This window comes from Hypanus sabinus, chromosome X2 (assembly GCF_030144855.1).
Source record: "Hypanus sabinus isolate sHypSab1 chromosome X2, sHypSab1.hap1, whole genome shotgun sequence".
Lineage (NCBI taxonomy): Eukaryota > Metazoa > Chordata > Chondrichthyes > Myliobatiformes > Dasyatidae > Hypanus > Hypanus sabinus.
The window spans coordinates 12,905,089-12,920,114 of NC_082739.1; the positions used below are offsets into that span (position 1 = coordinate 12,905,089).

General features: G+C 39.8%; 1 protein-coding gene across 1 annotated transcript in view; it reads left to right on the forward strand.

Annotated features, from left to right (window-relative positions):
* The window catches only part of cbl (Cbl proto-oncogene, E3 ubiquitin protein ligase), a 150,130-nt gene that overhangs the window by 116,518 nt on the left and 18,586 nt on the right, over positions 1 to 15,026 (forward strand). The window contains exons 9-10 of the mRNA XM_059956967.1: positions 5,605 to 5,805; positions 12,368 to 12,499. Coding sequence (XP_059812950.1) covers positions 5,605 to 5,805; positions 12,368 to 12,499 — 333 coding nt within the window. The remainder of the gene's footprint in view (positions 1 to 5,604; positions 5,806 to 12,367; positions 12,500 to 15,026) is intronic.

Below are 15,026 nucleotides of genomic sequence, written 5' to 3' on the forward strand. Positions count from 1 at the left end.
GCAGAAATTTGCAAGCGTCTTTGGTGTCACGCCAAGGCTCCCCAAACTCCTGATGGAAATTAGCTGCTGGTGTGCCTTCTTCGTAATTGCTTCATTATGTTGGTCCCAGGATGGATGTTCAGAAATGTTGACACCCAACAACCTGAAACCGCTCACCCTTTCCATTGCAGATCCCTCAGTGAGGGCTGGTGTGTTTCCCATGGCTTCCACTTCCTGAAATCCACAATCAATTCTTTGTTCCAACAGATGTTAAGTGCTTGGTGGTTGTTACGAGTTTACTCAACCAGATGATCTATCTCACTCCTGTATGCCTCCTCGTCACCATCTGAAATTGTCACAACAATAGTTGTGTCATCGGCAAATTTATAGATGATGTTTAAGCTGTGCCTAGCCATACAGTCATGGGTGTAGAGAGAGTAGAGCAGTAGATGAAGTATATATTCTCATTGTGTCAGTGTTGATTGTCAGAGAAGAGGAGATGTTATTTCCAATCTGCACTGACTTGGTCTCCTGATGAGGAAGTCAAGGATCCAGTTGCAGAAGGAGATACAGAACCCAGGTTTTGGAGCTTGTTGATTAGTGCTGAAGGTACGATGGTGTTGAATGTTGAGCTATAATCAATAACCAGCAGCCTGGTACAGGTATTGCTATTAACCAGTTGGTCCAAGGCCAAGTGGAGAGCCAGTGAGATTGCATCTGTTGTAGAATTATTGAAGCGATTGGTGAATTGCGGTGAGTTCAAGCCCTTGCTTTGGCAGAAGATGATTCTAGCCATAACCAGCCTCTCAGAAGGCCCTTTATCAAAAGTGTGAGTGCAACTGGGTGATAGTTGTTGAGGCAGCTCACTCTGCTTTTGGGCACTGGTATGATTGTTGCCCTTTTGAAGCAGGTGGGAACTTCTGACTGAAGCAGTGAGAGATTTAAGATGTACTTAAAACATTCCCCCTAGCTGGTTGCAGAGGTACACCAGGGCCTGACGGCTTGCGAGGGTTCACCCTCTCAAAAGATGTTCTGATGTCAGCCTCCAAGATGGACATCACAGGGTCACCAGATGCTGCAGGGATTCTCTCAGGTGTAGTTTTATTCTCTCTTTCAAAGAATGCATAAAAGGAATGGAGCTCATCTGGCAGTGAAACATCAGTCATTCATGATGTTAGGTATAGTCAGGGGAATGGTCTCAGTTTTCTATTGCAAGGATCGAGAGTCCCAGAGGCTGTGTTGCCTACCTGGTGCCCAGGTTTGAGACATCTCATTGACCTCCAGAGGAATTTGGAGTGGGAGGGGAAAGATCCTGTTTCCATGGTCCATATGGGTAAGAATGATGTTGGAAGAGCTAAAAAAAAAAAAGGGTTCTGGTGAGGGAATTTGAGCAGGTAGGGACTAAATTAAAATACAGAACCAAAAAAGATGATCTCTGGATTGTTAACAGAGTATGTGCAAATTGGCATTGGGTTAATACAATCGGAGAGCTCAATGTGTGGCTCAAAGATTTGGGGTGGGAGAAGTGGGTTTGAATTTGTGGGACATTGACACCAATATTAGGAAAAAAGGGAGCTATTCCAGTGGGACAGGCTCCATCTGAATCATACTGGTAAATCACATAATTCGGGCTGTGGATAGGGCTTTAAACTAATTAATGGGGGATGAGTTCAATAGCTTAGAAAAGAATGAATAAAGTAAAAGGGAAGAATATTGAACTTCAGGCAACATGGAGACAGAATTGAAAAGAAGGATAGTCAATACTGGACTGAAGGTGTTATAATTGGATGCATGCATTATACGAAATAAGGGGGATGATCTTGTAACACATTTAGAAATTGGCAGATACGATGTGGGTGTCACTAAGTCATGGTTGAAGAAAGATCACAACTGCGAGTTTAACATCCAATGATGCACATTGTATCAAAAGGACCAGCAGGTGGGTCAGGTGGCTTTGTTGGTTCAAAAAAATTTTTAAATCAAATCCTTAGAAGTGACATAGGATCAGAAGTTGCAGCATCTTTGAGTAAAGTTAAGGAACTGCAAGGGTAAAAAGATCTTGATGGAACTTGTATACTGGCCTCTGAACAATAACCAGGATTTGGGGTATAAATTACAACATGAGATAGAAAAGGCATATAAAAAGGGCTATGTTACAGTGGTCATGGGGAATTTCAATATGCAGGTAGATCGGAAAGATCAGGTTGGCACCGGATCCCAAAGAGTGAATTTGTAGATGTAGAGCAGCTTGTGGTTAAGTCCACTAGAGAAAAGGCATGTTGTGTAATGAACCAGATATTTTGAGGGAGCTTATGAAAAAGGAACCCTTGGGAGGCAGTGATCATAATGCGCTAATATTCACCCTGCAGTTTGAGGGGAGAAGGTAAAGTTGGATGTATTGGTATTGTAGTTGGGTAAAAGTAACCACAGAGGCATGAGAGAAGAATGGGTCAAGCAGCAATGGCTGGAGTTCTGGGAGTAATTTGGTTGATGAAGGATCAGTTCATCCCAAAGAAGAAAAGCATTCTAAAGGGAAGATGAATGAGGATGTCAGAAGTCAAAGGCAGCATAAAAGTAGGCATACACTATAGCAAAATTAGTGGGAAGCTAGATATCTGAAGTAATGAGAGAAAAGATGAAATGTGAAGGTAAGCTAACCAATAATAGAGGTTTTCAGCTATATAAAGAGTAAAAAAGAGGTAAGTGTGGATATTGGACGGCTTGAAAATGGTGCTGGTGGGGCAGTAATGTGGAACAAAGAAAAGGTGGACAATCGGAATAAGTGTTTTGCATTTGTCTTCACTATGGAAAACACGAGTAGCCTGCCAGAAATTTGGGTGTGTCGGGAGCAGAAGTGAGTGTAGTTGTTATTATTAAGGGAAGGTACTTGGGGAGCTGAAGCGTCTGAAGGCAAATAAGTCACCTGGACTAGATGGGGTACACCTCAGGGTTCTGAAAGAGGTAGCTAAAGAGATTGTTCTTGAGGACTGGAAAATCGAAAATGACGATCCAGCCTTTAGGAAGGAATTGACACAAAATGCAGGAAATTATAGGCCAGTGAGCCTGACTTGAGTGGTTGGCAGGATAGAGTCCATTATTAAGGATGAGGTTTTGGGGTACTTGGAGGCACGCAATAAAATAGGTTGAAGTCATTAACATTGGATGGTACTCTGCTAATGTAAAGAGCATACAATTATAAAATGATGCAAAATCACAGTAAGAATTGCAGGTTTTGGTGGTTTCTGTGCTTTCATAGTTTAGTTTCCTTTATCAAGAATATCTGGTTTTGTTTTTTGCCTACTTAAGGTTCAATTTGTCCTGCAACTCAGCATCCATTAAATTTGTGGGGTTTTTTTTAAGGTTAGTACTGCGTCAGGAAACTCTGCTGGCCGATGGTTTAACTGGATTTTAGATCAGGGAATGTCTAACCTCTAGAATGACCAGAATCCTATTTCTCAACTTGCAGTTAAGATGGAGTTGAGCTCCGGTCTCGATCGAAATGGTGGTTCAGACTTAGTTGTTTTTTTTTTTGTTATTGGGGATCGTTTTGGGGACAGAAGAGAGGTTAGAGGTCAGATTAGGGTATAGGGACAGGGATGTGTAGGAGTTAGAGGTCAAGCCTCTACTCTGAACTCCGTGTTGGAAGTCCAACGCTGTGGATGGGTGATGAAAGCCACCTGCAGACCAGGCCTCTGCTCTGCGTTCCAAGTCCAATGATGTGAACAGGGCACACAGGATATCTGCAGTATGGGCCTCTGCTATGTGCTCAAAGGGGCATTATTTAAGGAAACCATGTTGACTTTGGCCTATTTTACCATGTGCCTCCAAGTACCCTGAAACTTCATCCTTTACAGTTGACTCCAGCATCTTCCCAACCACTGAGATCAGGTTAACTGGCCTATAATTTCCTTTCTTCTGCTCCCCTCCCTTTTTGAAGAGTGGAGTGACCTTTGCAATTTTCCAGTCCATCAGAACCATGTCAGAATTTAGTGATTCTGGAAAGGTCTTTAATGCCTCCACAATCTCTTCAGCCACCTCTTTTAAAACTCTGGGGTATAGTCCATCTGATCTAACTGACTTGCATCTTCAGACCTTTCAGCTTCCCAAGCAACCTCTCCCTAGTAATAGCAACTACACTCATTTCTGCCCCGACACTCGAATTTCTGGCATACTGCTAGTGTCTTCCATGGTGAAGGCTGACACAAAAGACTTGCTCAGTTCATCTGCCATTCCCTTGTCTCCCATTATTATTTCTCAAGTGTTATTTTCCAGTAGTCCACAACTCAGTGATGCCCACATTATATCTACCAATCCCTAACTGTGCTACAAAATCTGCTTTATTCTGTATACTGTGTGCATTCAAATATAACACCTTCAGTCCTCTATTAGTCACCCTTTCCAATTTTGTCCCACATTATACTGCAACTTATCTCACTGACTGCAATTTTGAACCTGTCCTTTTTGTTCTGGTTATACCTTCCTCAGAAGAGGTTCCAATGATCTAGAAATCTGTAACTCTGCCCCCCCCCCCCCGCACCAATTTCTCAGCTATGCATTCATCTGCCAAATCATCCTATTCTTACACTCACTGGATTGGTGCCTGTGCCACACACCAGAGAATAGTACCCTGGAGGTCCTGCTGTTCAGCTTTCCACCTAGTTTCCTAAATTCTTTCTTCAGAGCCTCCTCCCTTTTCTATTGTGTCCACAGAATCTCATGTCTACTCTTCTAAATATGGAATCTCCTTCACTACTGCAGTCCTTTTCTCCACCCCCCCCCCACCCCCCGCTTCTGAGCCACAGTGCCACAGACCCAGTCACAGCAGCTCCCCCATGTTGGTTGTTAACAGAAGTGATGCATGTTATTAAATCTAAATCAAAATATGAATCTGAAATTGATGACTGCTCAATAAAGCCACAAGTTAACAAATCAAATCTCATTGTCCATTTATTAGAACATTTTTCTAAAAAATCTGAGCTATAGTTTGAAATTTTTAATGATAAATCATATCACACCATCTCATAGAAGAAGCTTGAGATCAAATAAGGATTTTTTTTTAACGGGGAAAAAAATCTGTAAGGTTGTTCTCCCCATGACTGTGTTTCCTCCCACAGTGCAAAGGTGTACAGGTTAATTGGTCACATGGACATAATTGGATGGTGTGGTTTTGTTGGGCAGGATGGGCCTGCTTCCGTGCTTGTATCTTTTTAAAAAAAAACTTAATACCGGGTTTATGTATAAGAGTTACTGAAGGTCAAGTTGCATAATTCCACTGGGCACTAGCTGTTCTGGTTGCCATACAGTTTCTAGATAGGAGTTGTATGAAATTATAGATTTGTAAGACTTGTATCCGGAGAAAAGATACATTAGCAATTAAATGCCAATAGAAATAAACCTGTTTCTCATGTCATGAATTAAGAACATTACATATTTAAAGTAGTTTGGGTGTGTTTACCTCTATGGTGTATTTGCTCATATCCTATTTGTAATACATTTCTGTTGCATAGTCATATCTATTTGTATTAATACTTTGGGTATAGCTCCATGATACTGCCTCAGTGCCTTTGCACTGGTTGTCCCTTCACAGTTGACAACAGCTGATTAAATTCCATGTGCTTTATTTAGGAATCCGAAGGTCAAGGATGTCCATTTTGTCGTTGTGAGATAAAAGGCACTGAACCAATTGTTGTGGACCCTTTTGACCCGAAAGATGGGCCAGGTCAAACCCGGCTGGGAATGGAAACAATGTTATCTCCAAATTTTGAGGATGAAGACGATGACCGCAGTGATGAATTGTTTATGATGAACAAGCTGGCAAATGCAAAGGTAACTTAAAGACTAAGGTGTGATTATTTTTTTAAAAACACATTCCAGGACCTATAGTGGATTGAAGATTTATTGGTCAAGGGCCAGTGTATATATAAGTTACTGGTCTCCACTTCAAAAAGAGTATAGTCTATAGGCTATGATTTTCAATTACGTATGCTTTAATGGGCTTTTAGATTGAAATGCAAGTAAGTGTTACCAGTTTGTAGAAATCTAACTGCAAATAGTATAGGAATCCGGAAATGCAATACTACAAGGTGAGATCTGCTTTAACAAGCGTCGTGGATTAGTAAAAATTGATTACTTGCATGCAATTTTCTCTACGCTCCTGAACTGTTAGAAATAATGAGGAAAATCTTTTTGTAACTTTGAATTTTATTATTGTACCATCCAGTGTCACAACTTGAAAGTCAAATAAATTGAACAATAATTATGCTTTAAACATAATGTTCCCCAGACCCCACAAAGAAGTAAATTTATTTGGATGTCTTTGTGTTTTTCTGGATCATGTTCTTTCTGAAGTAGATATTTCAATATCTTAAATATGCATTCAAATTATAAAGTACTATTTTTCTATTAGTTTGCTATGGAGCACAACAATCTGGATATAGAATTCAGCAACAATCTATAACAATCAGCTGCAGTGACCTTTGATAATCTGAGAAGACAAAATATAATCTTATTGACAGTAAATAAAAAAGATTTGTTGTAAACTCCTTCCAGATTACTTATTGCCAGACAAAGTGAATAAACTTCAGCAACCATCCCAGACTAATGATGCCAGAATTGAGCTCTGTATTGCACTCATTCAGACAAATTGGTCAGGCCACATTGTTCTCAGTCCAATGCCAAGGACACTATTGGAAGCTCTGTCATTGGAGATAATGTAAAGATTCAGGACGCTATCATTAAAGAAGAAATAGGCATCTGGAAAGCAATGGATCCATCATGCAGATACAGGATGGATTCAGCAAAGGCAGGTCCTGTTTGACAAACTTACTAGTGTTCTTTGAGGATATAACGAATGCAGTGGATAAAGGGGAACAGCTGGACATTATTTACTTGGATTTCCAGAAGGTGTTTGATAAGGTGCCACATAAAAGACTTACCCATAAGATAAAGGATGTATAGAGTTGGGGGTGATATATTAGCATGGCTAGAGGATTGGTTAACCAATAGAAAGCAGAGAATCAGGATACATAGGTGTTTCAGTGGTGAGTGGTGTGCCACGGGGGTTGGTGCTGGGCCTGCAACTGTTCACAATATACATTACTGATCTGGAAAGGGGACCAAGTGTACTGTATCTAAGTTTGTTGATGACATTAAATTGAGTGGAAAAGAAAATTGCAGAGGATGAGAAGAGTGCAGAGCGATGGAGAAGTTAAGTGAGTGGGCAAGGGTCTGATGGGAGTACAATGTTGCTAAGTTCAGGGTCATCCACTTTGGAAGGAAAAATGAAAGAGCAGATTATTATGTAAATAGTAGAGATTGCAGCATGCTGCTGTGCAGAAGGACTTGGGAGTGTTTGTGCACGAGTCACAAAAGGTTGGTTTGCAGGTGCAGCAGGCCATCAAGAAGGCAATTGGACTGTTGGCCTTCATTGCTAGAGAGATTGAATTTAAGAGCAGGGAGGTTACGTTGCAACTGTACAGGGTACTGGTGATGTCGCATCTAGAGTACTGTGTGTAGTTCTTGTCTCCTTACTTGAAGGATATACTGGCTTTGGAGGTGGTGCAGAGGAGGTTCGCCAGGTTGATTCCAGAGATAAGGGGATTAGACAATGAGAAGAGATTGAGCCACCTGGGATGGTACTCACTGGAATTCAGAAGAATGAGAGGAGATCTTATAGAAACATATAAAATTATGAAAGGGAGAGGTAAAATAGAGGCAGGAAAGTTGTTTCCACTGGTTCATGAGACTAGAACTAGGGGACATAGACTCAAGATTTGAGAGAAGTAAGTTTAGGATGGAGATGAGGAGCTGCTTTTCCAAAATAGTGGTGAATCTGTGGAATTCTCTGCCCAATGAAGCAGTGGAGGCTATCCCAGTAAAGATACCTTAAGACAAGGTTGGATAGATTTTTGCATAGTCGGGGAATTAAGGGTTATGGGGAAAAGGCAGTTCGGTGGAGATGAGTCCATGGCCAATCAGCCATGATCTTATTCAATGGTGGAGCAAGCTCGACAGGGCAGATGGCCTACTCCTGCTCCTATTTCTTAGGTGCTTATGAATGTTATTAAAACCACCTTGAAAAACAGAATGTCGTCTTGAACTTCTGGAAATCCCTGGCCCAAAACCTTGCAGAATGGAGTAGTTGTTTTTGGGATGGCACTGTAAATCTTGAGTTTGTGAATTGGGTACATGGAGCCCAGCCTAAGTGATAGAAGGAGTGGACCACATCACAAACTATCCACCCATTGATCTTGTCAGGCACCACCCAGCCCAACTGTGAGTCCTACATTGTCCTCGTTAGTCATTTTTATAGCTACAGAGTTAAAGAAGAAAGTCACCCTTGATCCAGAGCAACTGCCTGAGTAGTAAATTTAAGAAACTGACTTTGAAGATTTGGTGCCTATTTTAACAGGTCTTTATACTTGGATCTATGTGGTGGTGATATATTAGTTTAATTTGTTCTGCTGGTTGGGACTGAGAGAATTTTGGCTTTGTTCTCTGGAATGCACACTTTTAATATGTTTAATCTTTCATTGCTCTACACTGCTTTAAAAACACACACAAAAGAGTGGTGCTTCAAATATGGGAGTTTTCTTCTGCTGAATGATTCAACTAATTAGTTCATTTTAGACACTGCTGCATTGCAGCCCAGTGCACAGGAATTGTCCTTGGTGCCCTTTCAATACTTTAACCCTCAGCATCTGTTGTTTAGCATTATTAAAGCAGATATTCTGTTTGTTTTTTTGCTATTTGAGAAATACTGCTGTGGTCAAGTTGCTTGTTTGCCATTTTGCAATGGCAACTAAAGTATAAATACAAGCGTATAACATCAGATGTAAATTTGGCATATTAATAACTTCTAAACAAATGCAGCAGCTTTTTATAATATAATTGAGCAGGTGGACATTCTATCTTGATCCCAGTGATATTTATGTCCAGGAAGATGTGGTACAAACATTTCATAACCCCACTACCACCACCTACTGTACAGGATGAGTGATTGCTGACTGGTGCTGATGTAATCTTCTGATTGAACAAGTGCGGGGGGGGGGGGGGGGGCGCAGTGAGAGATGAAATATTTGGGAAGTTGTAATTAATAGCTTATTTTGTGCTTATCCAAACAGTGAAAATTTAATGTATGCTTCCAAGTTATGTACATGATTCAAAAGAAAATACAGAACGTTGACAATGCAAACAATTGGTGTAATTTATGCTGCAGGATTAAGATTTTTGTTCTCTAAATTTTATGAAGTAGTCGAGGTAAAACAAAACATATATCCACATATTTTAAGGCATTTTGCAGGCGGAATGTGTGCCAAGTCAACTGTTGATGTCAGGTGTGGATTTATACTTTGAACATTTTGTCTTCAAACTTTTCAAGTAATCACACCTCTGTTAATTTGCATCTTCGTGAAATTAATTTTTACCTTCGTGAAAAATGAAAATATGAAATGATTATCTGAACTGTTTGAATTTAAATCTTGTCAGCTACCTAGAGCACAAAATCATGGTTTCACAGTTCAAAGTCAATATATCATTACTTGAGATTTGTTTACTTGCAGGCATACACAGTAAATCCAAGAAACACTATAGAATCAATGAACGACCATACCGAGCAGGACAAACAACCAATGTGCAAAAGCCAACAAACTGCAAATGCAAAACAAAATAATAATAATAAATGAGCAATCAGTATCGAGAACATTAGATGAAGAGTCCTTGAAAGTGAGTTCATAGGTAGTGGGAGTAGTTCAGTGATGGGGTGAATGAAGTTATCCTTCCACCCCCCCTCCTCTCTCCCCCCCCCCCCCCCCCGGTTCAAGAGGCTGATGATAGACTGGTAATAATTGTTCCTGAACCTGGTGGTGTGGGTCCTGAGGCTCCTTCCTGTTCCATCTTCCTGATGGCAGCAACGAGAAGAGAGCATGGCCTGGTTGTGGGGGGAGGGGGGGTCCTCGATGGATGCTGTTTTTCTGTGACAAAGTTCCGTGCAAATGTGCTCAATGGTGTGGAGGGCTTTTTGTTGGATTTTCAGTTCATCAGCATCAGTGTTTCCATACCAAGCTGTGTTTGCAACTTTGATAAATGTCTTCAGTAACTTGGGTGTTGGGGTGCCACAATTGACTTCAGTGTTCCTTGGGTAGGGAGGAGAATATTCAGCCCATGTTTCTGCAGCTGATTGCTATCTGTTAAATATTGCTGAAAAGGGTGTTGTATATTGTAAAAGGGTGGTTACAGGATTGAAAACTTACAGCTGTGCAGTATAGTACTTAAAGAACTGAAGGACTAATCTACAAGGAGTACAAAACCTGAGTCTTTTCATTTTTCTGCCTAACTAATAAAAGGATTTGTATGCCATTTGAGAGGTAAAATATGTTTTGATTTTTCTTGGAGATACCACTTGGATTCTAATTAATGGAACTGTATTTGCTTTTAAAATGTGCAGTCTAAAGGGAAACGTAGGAATGATTTTAAATATAATTTTATGCATACTGAATATTTCAGTATTTTGATTTTTTTTTGACAAACTAAATTTTTGTTTGGAGTTAAAATTCTAAATTCAAATTTAAACTGGCCTCCAAGGATTCTGAAACTTTGTTTCCTCAGTTGACTTATAATGGCTCACTGCTGCCCTCTACTGAGGAGGAAGTGTAAAGGTTGATGTACCCTGCCACAATAGAGCACTCTCATCTGAATGCCAATTCAATTGAAGTTAATTAGTAGCATTTAGCAGGAAATGGGAAACAGATATGTAATGATGCATGTTATGAAAATAATCAAGTATGCAACAGTCTTGATCATTGTTTTTCAAAAGGTTAATTTAAAAAAACTTTCATACTATAGTGATCTCTTTTAAAGCAGAACTTGAATATTTTTGTGTCTTTGAAACACTTGAATCTGTCTCTCCTAGCAAAAGAAAAGCAGATAGTGAGTTGCATGAGTTGATTATCTTTACTGTTGCATTTCAGCTTTAGAAATTGAATATCGAATAATTCTTAAACAATAGAGCCCATTAGCTGTTTGTTCTCTAAATCTACATGAGCAAAGAACTGTTGATAATTGTTGTGAATTAAAGTAAAACATCTTGCATCCCTTTTATGGAAAACATCGTTTTACAGCTCAAATTTCAAAGTAAACTTGTTATCAAAGTGTATATATGTCGCCATATATAACCGTGATTCATTTTCATGCAGGCATTTGCAATAAATACAAAGAAACACAATAGAATTGATGAAAAACTGCGCACAAGACAGGCAAACAACCAATGTACAAAAGGCAACAAACTGCGCAAATACAATACATAAATATTGATAACATGAAGTGTTGTGGGAACAGTGCAGTGTTGGGGTGGGTCGATATCCTCTCCAATTCAAGAACCTGATGGTTATGGGGTAATAACTGTTCCTGAACCTGGTGGTGAGTCCTGAGGCTCCTTTATCTACTGTACCTTCCTGATGGCAGCATTGAGAAGAGAGCACAGCCTGAATGGTGAGGGTACTTGATGGATGCTGCTTCCTGCAACAGAGCTCAATGGTGTGGAGGGCTTTATTCATGATGGGCCTAGCTGTGTCCACTATATTTTTGTAAGCTTTTCCATTTCAAGGGCTTCTTAAGCCAGACGGTTGTAAACACAGAAGATTCTTTGGAAGAAAATAGATTTTAACACTATAGCTCCTTTCTTCATTGCCAAGTTACATATTGTTGTATTCTGATTCTATGACAGTGTAAACCTGTAGTTTCTTTCCTCTGTTGACATCAAGGTAGTTTTTTGCATTTTTTCGGCATCAACGCAAAGGCAGTTTCTTCTGCATATCAAGATACTGGAATTCTGCCTATATGTGGATGATTGTGATTATTTACACTCCTAGCTGCTTATGCTGAGTAACAGATTTTGTTGGGGGTACTTCAAATATTATTAAAAGATTTTTAAATTCTGGAATTTGAAATGGAAGAGAATTTATTTTGTTATACTATGAATTTTTCGTCCTGTTTTCTCTGTCCTTTGTTTATCCTTTGCTCCAGTGTTTGAGTTTTATTTTCCTCTTTGGTTCCTCTTTTAAGGTTCCACCTGGATTTGAGTTGGTCTCAACATCTAGGTTTTCAGGGTGAACCCTGATGATAAGTTGTTAAATATTTCCCAGTTGTCAGCCTTGAGCCTGGTGTTCCTGCCAATGGCAGTAGATTTTTTTATATGTTGAGAGAGAACATTTAGCTATTAGGTTCAAGATGCTTTGATAGCTTCCTTTCATCAATTTATTGTTTGTTTTATACGGTGAAGTAATAGTTCTTGTGGATTCTGATTTTAATTTGAAGCAAACATTCTGCAGTAGAGATTTTACCCAATGTTTGTGTGATCGTATTAACTACATTGCAATTTATTTCCCTTCAGATTGAACGACCACCATCTCCAGTCACTCCAGCTCCGAATTCTGCACTTCCACCTGTTCCTCCTCGTTTAGACCTGCTGCAGCACCGATCACCAACTGTGTCCAGTGCACCTAGTCCTTGTGTCTCACCCAAGGTAAGGAGCTATTTCAGTAGAATGACATTGTTATGTTTACTTGTACAAGTTCCCTGCATCTCTGATGTCTTCTTGTAATGTTCTGGGGAACCAGTGTAATGAGTTCTTAATCTTGATTTGGTTGCTAGTAGGTGCTTTAAGTAGATGGAGATCATTAACGGGTATAATGTACAGATTTGATATACCAATATAGTCTTAATTGTCCAGTGTTTTGCATGATTAAATTGGATGTGGCAAAGGGGGGGGGCGGGGGGAAAGGAGCATCATCTCCAATCCCATCAACTACAATTCTGGAAGAAACAATACTTAAAATGTAGAAAACAATAGTAGGCTATTTGTCCCTTTGAGACAACCATGCCATTCAATATTAATGTATTTGAACATATGTATTCAGTACCCTGTTCTTACTGCTTACTTGCGTAACTCTAGGGACTTGATCATAGAAAATAGGTGGGTATGAAGATTAGAATGATTTGTCAATCAGAAGTAATTCCAGTAGGGAATTTCTGTGATTAAAAATGGAACTTGTAATCTTGAGGAATAGCTGAAATTAATAAACTAGTGCTTTAATGAGAAGAAAAATAAATGAAAGAGAAAGCGAGGGGAGATTTTGTGGATAGCATTCATAAAGATTCTCTGTAACAAAGGAATAGACAAAGGTTGAATAGTTTGTCTGTGCTCACTGCCTCCTTTTTTTGTATATCAGTTTCCTGTCTTTTAGCATTGGAATGTAGATTGATAATTTTGTTTCTCTAATTTTTGCTAACCTCTTCTGTGCATGTGTATCAAGCTCCATTTGGAAGCCCACTGATGCTCACTTTAATAGTAATCAGAAAGTCAGATGTGCCCTATAAGCCTTGTGAGTATATCAGGAACAAGTGGATGACAGGGAAAGAATGGGCTCCCATAGGGACAAAAGGAGTATTCTACACGTGGAGCCAGGTGATATGGGCAAGGTTTTTAATTGGTGGGAAGAGTGTTACATAATATAACAGAAATTTTGATAAATCCCCTCCCCATTCAGGTTGCTGTGAGAACCAAGAAAGTAGCTGGAGTACTGATGGAGGTTTTTGTATCTTTGTTAGCTACAAGAGTTGTCTGAAGACAGGAAGATAGCTAATGTTTTTTAAAAACACAACAGGGATAAGTCAAGAAACTAATTACAGGCTGGTTGACTTATCAGTAATAGGGAAATTATTGGAGTTAGTTTTCAGAGATAGCATTGATGTATTCTTGGAAAGTAGGGGCTGATCAGGGATGTTCAGCATTGCTTTGTGTAGAGTAAATATGCCGCACTAACTTTGGTTACCTTTTCGATGAGGTAACTAAGAAGATGGAAGGCAAAGTGGTAAATAATTATATGGACATTAGTAACCCATTTGACAGATTCTACATGGTTGGCTGGCCTAGAACGTTAATTCACAAGGGGTTCAAGGTGCACTGGCTAGTTGAATCTAAAATTAGCTTAGTAATGGGAAGCAATGGATCATAGTGTAAAGATGTTTTTCTAATCGGAAGTCTATTATCAGTGGTGTACCAAGTGGATTGGTGCTGGGAATCTTGATGTTTGTGATATTTATTAACAACCTGGATGTGGGTGTAGGAGGTATGATTAGTAATTCTGTGGTGACACAAAAGGTAGTAACCAAGTGTGTAAGTTGTCCAAGGCTACAGCAAAATATTGAATTGACTTTGTTACTTAACATCCTTCACATACATGAGTAAAAAATCTTTACGTTACGTCTAAGTGTGCAATTTTTAGTAATTTGTAATAAATAGTATGTACAACAGGACAGACAATATAACATAGAAAAATACAATTGTATCAGCATAAATGAATTAGTCTGATGGGCCTGGTTGAAGCTGTCCGGAGCCTGTTGGTCCTGGCTTTTATACTGCAGTACCGTTTCCCAGATGGTAACAGCCACAACAGTTTGTGGTTGGGGTGACTCGGTCCCCAATGATTCTTCGGGCCCTTTTTTTTTTCACACCCATCTTTGTAAATGTTGTGAATAGTGGGAAGTTCACATACGCTGGGCTGTTTGCACTACTCTGCAGAATCCTGCAGTTGAGGGAAGTACAGTTCCCATACCAGACAGTGATGCAGCCAGTCAGGATGCTCTCAATTGTGCCCCTGTAGGAAGTTCTTGGGATTGGGGAGCCCATACTTCAACCGTCTGAGGTGAAAGAGGCTTTTCTCATCACACAGCCGGTATGTACAGACCATGTGAGATCCTCGGTGATGTGTATGATGAGGAACTTAAAGCTGTTCACCCTCTCAACCCCAGATCCATTTATGTCAATATAGATCAGATGGAAAGCTCGGCAGAATATTGGTGAAGGCAATCTAATCGTAACAAGTGTGAGGTGATGGGATTCTGGGGAGTCAGAGGTAGGGCATATGCAGTAAATGGCAAGGCAACTAAAATGTTGAACAGAAGGAACTTTGGGTTCAACTCTAGTTTTTCTGAAACTGGCAAAACTGATAAATATGCTAATGAAGGAGGCTTACGGTAGTTTGCCTTCC